This window comes from Apium graveolens, chromosome 11 (genome assembly GCF_009905375.1).
Source record: "Apium graveolens cultivar Ventura chromosome 11, ASM990537v1, whole genome shotgun sequence".
Lineage (NCBI taxonomy): Eukaryota > Viridiplantae > Streptophyta > Magnoliopsida > Apiales > Apiaceae > Apium > Apium graveolens.
Genome location: NC_133657.1, coordinates 176,519,990 through 176,529,847, shown reverse-complemented (window position 1 = coordinate 176,529,847; position 9,858 = coordinate 176,519,990). Strand labels below are relative to the sequence as shown.

At 36.9% G+C, this 9,858-nt stretch overlaps 2 protein-coding genes across 2 annotated transcripts; both read left to right on the top strand.

Moving 5' to 3' along the window:
• The first annotated feature begins 1,058 nt into the window (after positions 1-1,058).
• On the top strand, positions 1,059-2,820 carry LOC141697690 (alpha-1,3-arabinosyltransferase XAT3-like). Its single transcript, XM_074502189.1, has 3 exons — positions 1,059-1,275; positions 1,383-1,484; positions 1,566-2,820. The coding sequence occupies exons 1-3, from the start codon at positions 1,161-1,163 to the stop codon at positions 2,732-2,734; spliced, it is 1,386 nt and encodes a 461-aa protein (XP_074358290.1). The 5' UTR covers positions 1,059-1,160; the 3' UTR covers positions 2,735-2,820.
• Positions 2,821-4,760: 1,940 nt separating this feature from the next.
• On the top strand, positions 4,761-6,465 carry LOC141698263 (alpha-1,3-arabinosyltransferase XAT3-like). Its single transcript, XM_074502933.1, has 3 exons — positions 4,761-4,934; positions 5,044-5,145; positions 5,227-6,465. Exons 1-3 carry the CDS (start codon positions 4,793-4,795, stop codon positions 6,384-6,386), a joined length of 1,404 nt encoding a protein of 467 aa, XP_074359034.1. The 5' UTR covers positions 4,761-4,792; the 3' UTR covers positions 6,387-6,465.
• Positions 6,466-9,858: the final 3,393 nt, after the last annotated feature.

The window sequence follows — 9,858 nt, the reverse complement described above, 5'->3', positions numbered from 1 at the left end:
AACGTATGTTATAATGTATCTGATACTTCATGTTCTGAGAAATATTTACCATCCGAAAAGAGGAAAAACCGGAGTCTTTTTCTAAAACTTGCACGTGTGGTTCTGGCCGGGCTTTCCTGAGGCATCTAATAACCTTGCTTCTGCTCGCCGCTGGCGCACCTCTTCTAACTATTGCCCATTTATTCTGGAATAATCTTTTTAGGAGGGACAATTTTACATATTTCTGCCAAATCCTTCTATTATTAAGCACGGCTGATACCATTTCGATGTGTTTCGATTCTTCCAAACAAGAGAGGTTTGATGCTTCTGAATCCATTGTATTAATTCCACTTCCTACTCGCAGTATGCTCTTTATGATCTCGGCTTATGATTCAATTGCCATGTATTTAGTTACTGAGTCTCAAAGTTTATGTTTTTATGTGATTGCAACATCAAAAAAAAAGTCTGAATTTTCCACGGAAGCCGGTTCGAAATATTTGATCTTAGGTGCATTTCCCTCTGGAATATTATTGTTTGGGTACAACCGGACAACTACCGATATCTATTAATATCTTTTTTAGAATGTTGCCCTCTCCCCGTAAGAGATGTATGTTGCAACATTCAGCATTTCAATCCCCTCGCTATATATTTGAGATATGCGGCCGGAATCCGGATCATGCATAAGAATTCTGAACATTTCTTATATCCATAAACACTAATACATAAACAAAATATGTCAGGTAGGGTATCAGTTCTTGAACTTCTAGTTATGAACACGTTAAGCAACCAAAGTCTGACTCACATTTAGCCACCAAAGTTGGACTCTTTGCTATTTACATGTTTCTGGCATCAAACTTAACAAGTCAGGTAAAAGTAATTTACAAATTGAAAAACTTTAGGAGGTGCTCCTGATTACTGGTTGATTAAAAGGTTAAAAAGCTTCACTAATCATACATACATAAAATTAGCACATAATTGGAGAAAAGAGTATCAAATTTGGCCTTGTGGGAGCTGATAATGACCTCAAAAATATAACAAGATTCTCTATGAAAATTAGACAGCCTACCAGATAAATGATTTCCTCTGCAGTTCTAGATGTCTACTTCATCTTGTCAATAATGTTTATGTAAATACACAAAAACTACTCACCATTAGCTTGATTAATTAGATAGAATAAGAAGATGGAAAAGGAACCTAAAAGGCTTCTTTTTGGTGCAACACCATTAGTGTTCTTGCTTCTAATTACTCTGCTTTACACGCAATTATTTGCATCGAATTCGCTTCCATTCGACAAATGTAACTCTTTACTTCTCTTTTCAACTTCGATAGGTGTTCGTCTATTTTGGTATTGTGAATTTCCTAATACCATAGTTTTTCTTACATTCTTTACTTGTGAACTGCAGGGATGCAACAGTTAGCAAACTGGAAAGTCAGTGGCAACAAGTTTAACAAAGCAGTACAATATCAAGAATCCTTTAAGCCTATTCTCAGAAGACTAGTAAAAGGTTGGTCAGTTTAGCATTTAATCGTTATGAATCAACATTTTGCTTTGCTTTACAATTAATTATTGTGCTTGAAATTAACAGGAGAAGATCAAAACAAGCTTGAAACTGATGGATTTGCATGTGATTCTGATTATTACTCTATGGTTTGTGTTGCAAGTGAACCATCTTTAAGGATTGATACTAGAACATTGACAGTTCAGATGCTACTAAATAAGACTGCTTTACAAGATAAAACTGCCACAATTCGACCATATGCATGGCAACATTCTAGTGAAATTTTGAAAAATACAACACCTGTTCAGATTTTACATCGAAACATAGCCAGTTTGCCTGCCTGTCAGTACATTCATACTGTCCCAGCAGTCATATTCTCCTCCAGTGGCTTCAGGGGAAACTTATTCCACGAGTTTGACGAGGTCATCATCCCTTTATTCATAACATCTCGTCATTTTCAATCTAATGTACAGTTTATACTTTCAGACTACAACCCTGAATTTGTAAATAGATATGCACAGATTATCTCACATTTATCACATTATAAAGTTATGAATCCGGCTACAAATGGAAGTGCCCATTGCTTCCCTGCTGGAGCTGTGATTGGACTCAAATTCCATGACTTTCTATCTATAAATATTTCTAGCAACATAAATCCAGGAAGCTACTCCATGTTAAACTTCAAACAGTTTCTAAGAGAAGCATACAATCTCAAGGAAATTCACGTGGATAAAAAAAGGCCCAAGCTACTTCTTATTTCTCGAGTAAAATCAAGAAAATTCTTGAACGAAGAAGAAATGGTAAACACGATGGAAGAGCTAGGTTTCACGGTACTCATTGCAAGGCCTAATCAGATGTCCAATTTAACAGAATTTTCAAAACTTGTGAGCTCATGCAGTGTTATGGTTGGAGCTCATGGTGCTGGCTTAACCAACGAATTGTTTTTGCCAGTAGGCGCAGCAGTGGTACAAGTGGTGCCTCTGGGGCTTGAATGGGCATCAGCATTTTATTTTGGTAAACCGGCAGGAAACATGGGAGTTAATTACTTGGAGTACAAAATTCAACCTGAGGAGAGCTCGCTTATTGATGTATACAGTCGTAATGATCCCGTGATTGTGGATCCCCAGTCTATTTTTGCTAAGAGTTATGAAGCTGGGAGGGCTGTGTATATAACTGGACAAAATTTGAAGATTGATATTCCCAGGTTCAGAAAGACTCTTACTGAAGCACGTCTACTTCTTGGCCTTGATAGTTAGCTCTTGAGATTGAGTTAATTTGTGAATGGTTCAACATTATCTGTACACCCTCATTTCAATAGAACCCTCTGGACATTGATATGGAATTTGTTCAATTTTTGCACTTAGCTCAGATTGTCTCAAGATTTTCTTTTGATATCGTTGGTTGGCCGTAAAAAAAGCCTAAATTAAGTCTATCACAGTTTAACCAAACCAGGTCTAGTTATGTTTAACAAGCTGGTTAAATATCGTCCATTAATATGTTTTCATAAGTGTAAGCCTACCCCTAAGTATAAACTGTTGCAAAATGTTTTTTTTTAGCCCGGGTAATATTATAATCCTATGTCCGCCCCTGCATAACTTTGATCCTCCTTTCCTCTCTAGAGGTACCAACTGTAGCACATTCATCAAGTTCAAGTTTACCATGTACAGTATACACACACTAACATGAAGAAATTTTATTTGCTAGTTACTTCTAGGGAATTGTAGTATCAAATGTAAATGATGGGCAGGACATTGACCCCCCTTGTTTACAATTATCATTTGAGTAGCTACTAAAAATCAGTATTATTTTAACACACTCTCTAGCGGAGGAAAACTCTGATGATGATTTGAAGAAACAATTTACTGAAACAAAATTTGAATTCTCTCTCCTCAAAATTTAACTTAAAGAGTTGATACAAGGAGGCTCTTGTTAAAGTTCATATATTATCTCATTGGGGTTAACGAATGAATTTGATAAGTATACAAGAGAGCAACTGGTCTGGATAGCAATGTTGTGTTGGAGCTTGTGGAACCGTAGAAATAGATGGGTATGGGATAAGGTAAATGTATCAGGTTTTGGTGTTCAAGCAACAGCACCGAGTATATTAAAAGAATGGATTGGCAGTGTGATTAGGGATGAACAAGGAGGAATTAGAAGAATTAGAGGGCAAAGAATTGCAGTTAAGATTCAACCAAGGGAAGCAGAGACTGTGAGTTTAAAAGAAGCACTATCCTGGATAAAAGCATTGGGGGTTCAAGAGATGCTTTTTTGAAACAGATGCAAAGGCTCTTGCGGATGCATCTAAGGGAGCACAAGGCAGATCATTGTTTGATACTATTGTGTTGGATTGTATTGGATTGTTAAGCACTTTGGTTATGAGTTAGCCGAGTTTGTCCATAAGTTTGCGAATGGACTAGCTCATGTGTCAGCAAAAGCCACCCGTTTTATGCCAGACATAGAGGAGTCGGTTAATACTCCTCCTGAGTTTATTTTTGATGTTACGATTTTTGATTCCATTTAACAAAAGTAAGTACTTTATTTCAAAAAAAATCAAATTTGCTAATAATATGATTATTATAATAAAAACATTTAGCTACCAAAGTTTGACTCTTGTTCCAGAGATCAATGATACAAGGTCTTCATCCTTTCAATTGCTGTTCCAGCCCTGAATTCTCTGGCATAAGCAAAGTTCACTTGAAGTACTTGTGTACTGATACCACATAGTCATGTAAACTTAACTTTTAAAAATTTAAAAACTTTAGGAGATGCTCCTTAATGCTCCTTATTTCTGCTTCCTCAAAGGTTTTCGCTATTTTTATTTTTAACACGACACATTCACAATCACAATATCTCCCATGCATTATGGTCTACTAAACAATTATCCCATGAAGGAATCTTTAAATCTTTTCTATAGAACCCCAACTTTCTTAATCTTTAATCAAATATCTAATACACATCAAAGTTCACAACCAACCATACAACTTTAAAGAATTTACATGATAGTTTAAAATATATGGCATTAGCATGTGATGCTTTATCACAGCAATTAGAGATTTTTAAGTCCTATTTATCAATTATTGAACATCATAATAATCAGAATGTACAATCATACATGCAAATCTGGATTTGAAAAAGCATACCAAATGTGGCCTTGTGGGGGCTGAAGGCTGATGATGATATGGAAATATATTATAAACATCTAAATGAAACTTAGACAGCCTACCAGATATATGGCTTACTTTACAGTTCTTTCTATATGTACATTAAATTTGTCATGTCCATTTTTCCATGTAAATCCATACAAATTATTGTCCATGAACTTGACGGAACAAAATAACCAGATGGATAAGAGGCCTAGAAGGCTTTTCTTTAGTGCAACCCCATTAGTGTTCTTGCTTCTAATCACTCTGCTTTACACACAAATCTTTGCATCAGATTCTCTACCATTCAACAAATGTAATCCTGTACTTTCTTTTTCAACTTCGATTCGTGTTCGTAGATTGATTTTGGTTTTGTGATTCACAAACACACATTTTTGCTTACATTCTTCACCTGGAAACTGCAGGGATGCAACAGTTAGCAAACAGGAAAGTCAGTACCAACAGGTTCAATAAAGCAATACAATCTCATGAATCCTTTCTGCCTATGCTAAGAAGACTAGTACAAGGTTAGTCCATTTATTTCTCTTATTTGTAATAAATCATTAGTTTGTTTAATTAAAATTTTTAATTACTGTCGAAATTAACAGGAGAAGATCAAAGTAAGCTTGAAAATGATGGATTTGCATGTGATTTTGATTATAACTCTGTGGTTTGTGTTGCAAGTGAACTATCATTAAGGATTGATACTAAAAGATTGACAGTTCAGATGGTACTAAATAGAACTACTTTACAAGATAAAACCACCACAATAAGACCATATGCATGGCAACTTTCTAATAAGGTTCTGAAGAATACAACACCAGTTCAGATTATACATCGAATCATTGCCAGTTTACCGGCCTGTAAGTACATTCATACCGTTCCAGCAGTTATATTCTCCTCCAGTGGCTTCAGGGGAAATTTCTTCCATGAATTTAATGAGGTTATCATCCCTTTATTCACCACATCTCGTCTCTTTCAATCCAATGTCCAATTTATACTTTCGGACTACAACCCTTCATTTGTAAGTACATACACACAAATTTTATCACGTTTTCAAGTTATGAATCCGGATACAAATGAAAGTGTACATTGCTTCCCTGCTGGAGCTGTAAATGGACTCAAGTTCCATGATCTTCTGTCTACAAATACTTCTAGCAACATAAATCCAGGAGGCTACTCCATGTTAAACTTCAAGCAGTTTCTAAGAGAATCATACAATCTCAAGGAAATTCAAGTGGATGCAAAAAGGCCCAAGTTACTTCTTATTTCTCGAGTAAAATCAAGAATATTCTTAAACGAAGAAGAAATAGTAAACATGATGGAAGAGCTAGGCTTTAGTGTATTCATTGCAAGGCCTAATCAGATGTCTAATTTAACAAAATTTTCCAAACTAGTGAGCTCATGCAGTGTTATGGTTGGAGCTCATGGCGCTGGTTTAACCAATGAATTGTTTTTGCCAGTAGGCGCAGCAGTGGTACAAGTAGTGCCGCTCGGGCTTGAATGGGTATCATCATTTTATTTTGGTAAACCAGCACGAGTCATGGAAGTTCATTACTTGGAGTACAAAATTGAACCTGAGGAGAGCTCGCTTATTGATAGGTACCGTCGTGATGATCCCGTGATTGTGGATCCACAGTCTATTTTTGATAACAGTTATGAAGCCGGAAGGGCTGTGTATATAACTGGACAAAATTTGAAGATTGATATCCCCAGGTTTAGAAAGATTCTTGCAGAAGCACGTCAACTTCTAGGAGTCCTAGACTAGGACGTGATACTTTTGCTCCTTGAGATTTAGTTTCTGAAGGGTTCAGTGTTATTTGTATATCTCCATTTCAATTAAAAAAAAGGACTTTGATATGTGATTTGTTCATTTTTTGCACTTTGCACATTCATCAAGTGTACAAGTACAGTTTACACACACATATGTGGAAAGTTTATATGCATGCAAACTGCAGATTTCTTACACTTCTGTCAGCACCAGTATGCTCAAATTGTTGGAAACGTGAATGGACTCACTCTAATATTTAAAACACCTGCTGCTATTTATGTATAATTATTTTCGATAATAAAACAGACAAAGCACACTCTTTATATATAAATAAAAACTACAGCTTTTGTTTTGTTTGCAACACTAAGGCTACGGCCTTGTTTCTTACTTTCAAGAGCTATGACTCTTTTCTTCTCTCTGATATTTTCAAATTTTGTGGTAATGCTATGTTCCTGGGTATGTCAATTTATAGTGTACAAACTGCTTATGTCATTGCTTACATATTATTTTAACTAGAAAACATGCAGCCTACCTTATATCTAGCATTCAAATTTGACTCTTCCAACCACTAGCTCAATGATAAAACCCAACCTTTAATTTTAACAGCTGCTGCATATCAACGCCATACAACTCCCTGATTCTTAGGAAGACTTCTGTGTATTTCTTATGTGAATAGTTGACCATGCATGCATAACAAATTATTGCACCGAGCTGCCTAACCATTTTTCCTGGATGAAGATTTGCACTACATTTATTCTTTTGTTTTATTCATTAACTATGCATCTGGAAGAGTTTGACATTCTAACACTCCCCCTCAAACTCGACTTTGCATTCCGAGCTTCTGCTTCATTTTTCCAAACATATCTGGCTTCAATGGCTTTGTAAATATATCCGCTAAATTTTCTTCTGTCCTGCAGTGCACCAATTCCACGATTTTATCATTCACCTGTTCTCGAAGAAAATGATATTTAATATTTATGTGTTTGCTCCAACTGTGTGACACCAGATTTTTTGCAAGAGAAATAGCGGATTTATTATCCACGTAAATGGTTACCGGGTCTTCATCTGCGAGATTTAATTCGCTCAATATGTAGCCTAACCACATAGCCTGACATGCACACACTGCTACTGCGATGTATTCTGCTTCACATGTTGAAAGTGCCACTGTTGGCTGCTTCTTTGATGACCACGAGAATATTGCGGAACCGATATGAAAAGCATAGCCTGAAGTGCTTTTCCCGTCATCCAAGTCATCGCCATAGTCACTGTCTGAGTAGCCAACTAATTTTGAATTTTGAGAATGCGTGTAAAACAGACCTTGATCAAGTGTACCTTTTTTGTATCTCAAAATCCTTTTAGCTGCCATGAAGTGATCTTGATTCGGCTTTTCCGTGTACCTACTAAATAGTCCAACTGCATACATAATATCTGGACGAGTGAAAGTTAGGTACCTCAGACTTCCAACCAAACTTTTGAACAATGTCGGATTTACCGACTCCCTCGTTGAATCAATCCTGAGCTTTATGCTTGCTTCTGCTGGCGTGTTCACTGGCTTGCATTCCTCCATTCTGAATCTTTTTAAAATCTCCTCTGCATATTTTTTCTGTGACATAAAAATCCCATCTTTGCTTTGCTTCACCTCGACTCCAAGAAAGTATGACATTTGACCAATATCTGTCATCTCAAATTCGTTAGTCATAACTTTCTTAAAATCATCAAACATACCAGGATTATTTCAAGTAAAGATCATGTCATCCACGTATAAGCATACGATCATAATATCTCCCCCTGAATTTGTTTTCGTGTAGAGAGCATGCTCATATGGACTCTTCACGAAACTATTTTTCTGGAAGTATTCATCAACCCTTGTGTTCCATGCTCGCGGAGCTTGTTTCAAACCGTATAAGGCTTTCTTCAGTCTGTAGACTTTGTTTTCCTGGCCTTTCTGAATATATCCTGGAGGTTGTTCGTGTAGACTTCTTCTTCGAGATAACCATTTAGAAATGCTGACTTCACGTCCATTTGAAAAATCTTCCATCGATTTTGAGCGAAAATTGCTGTAAGAAGTCTGATGGTGTCAACTCGTGTAACTGGAGCAAACACTTCATCATAGTCAATGCCATATCGCTGCTTGTAGCCTTTAGCCACTAGCCTCGCTTTGTATTTCTCCACTTCTCCATCCTGATTCGTCTTGGTCTTGTAGACCCACTTGACACCAATTGCTTTGTGTCCTTCTGGAAGATCTGTGAGCTCCCAAGTATCATTTTTCTTTATTGCACCAATTTCCTCATCCATGGCTTTATTCCATTTGCTTTCTTCAGAAACTTCCTCAAATATAACTGGATCACATTCAGCCATTAAGCAAAATAAGGAATAATCAAAGGATGTTTGTACCGGACTTGTAGCTTCGTAGATATTATCCAGACTCCGCATCTTTCGTGGTGCTCCTCCTGAATTGCTGCTTCCTCCCGTGGATGGTGTCAATCCAGGTGTTCGTTGATTTGGACTTGGTGGAGGAGTTTGATCATCATCAATGTCATCTTCAATGTTCTGGTTATCACCGTGATCGTCATCACCATTGAAAAATAAACTAGCAACTTTTCTTTCTTCCTCACTCCATCTCCAGTTATCTGATTCATCGAACTCAACATTTCGAGAAATGATTAATTTCTTTGTCAGGGGATTATAGAGTCTGTACGCCTTGCTCCTTTTGTCATATCCGGTAAAGATGCACTTTTCGCCTTTGTCATCTAGCTTCTTCCTTTTCTGATCAGGAACATGGGCATAAGCAATACACCCAAAAATTCTGAGATGTCCAACTGATGGTTTGCTTCCACTTCATGCTTCATTTGGAGTTTTATTTTTGACACTTTTTGTTGGACAGCGATTCAGCAAATAAACTGCACACAAAACAGCTTCCGCCCAAAAAGTTCTTGGCAAGTGCTTTGCTTTCACCATACTCCTTGCCATGTCAAGAATTATCCGGTTCTTCCTTTCTACAATACCATTTTGTTGAGGAGTATATGACGTTGTTAACTGATGATTTATGCCATGTGCCCTACAGAAGCTCCTGAACAAATTTGAAGTATACTCGCCTCCTCTGTCTGATCTGAGTGTCTTTAAATAATGTCCACTTTATTTTTCCGCCAGTGCTTTTAACTCTTTGAATTGATCAAGAGCCTCCGATTTTTCTTTGATGATATACACCCAACTTTTCCTTCTAAAATCATCAATAAATGTTAGGTGATACCTATTACCTCCAAGTGATGGGATATCAAATGGACCAGCTATATCTGTGTGAACTATCTCCAATGGCCTCCTGGCTCTCCATGATTTTCCAACCGGAAAGTTTTGTCGATGTTGCTTCCCTTTGACACATGCTTCACACAAATTTTCTGGTTCATTAATTTCTGGCAAGCCGTCCACCATCTTTGCCTTTGACAATAATTTCAAGCCAGAAAATCCAAGA

What these genes read in the sequence shown, in the direction of transcription:
- LOC141697690 (XM_074502189.1), top strand. Translation starts at nt 1,161, where the DNA reads ATGGAAAAGGAACCTAAAAGGCTTCTTTTTGGTGCAACACCATTAGTG. An exon ending in TTCGCTTCCATTCGACAAAT is followed by an intron (nt 1,276 to 1,382) that starts GTAACTCTTTAC and finishes TGTGAACTGCAG; the next exon opens with GGATGCAACAGTTAGCAAAC. An exon ending in TCTCAGAAGACTAGTAAAAG is followed by an intron (nt 1,485 to 1,565) that starts GTTGGTCAGTTT and finishes TGAAATTAACAG; the next exon opens with GAGAAGATCAAAACAAGCTT.
- LOC141698263 (XM_074502933.1), top strand. Translation starts at nt 4,793, where the DNA reads ATGAACTTGACGGAACAAAATAACCAGATGGATAAGAGGCCTAGAAGG. An exon ending in TTCTCTACCATTCAACAAAT is followed by an intron (nt 4,935 to 5,043) that starts GTAATCCTGTAC and finishes TGGAAACTGCAG; the next exon opens with GGATGCAACAGTTAGCAAAC. An exon ending in GCTAAGAAGACTAGTACAAG is followed by an intron (nt 5,146 to 5,226) that starts GTTAGTCCATTT and finishes CGAAATTAACAG; the next exon opens with GAGAAGATCAAAGTAAGCTT.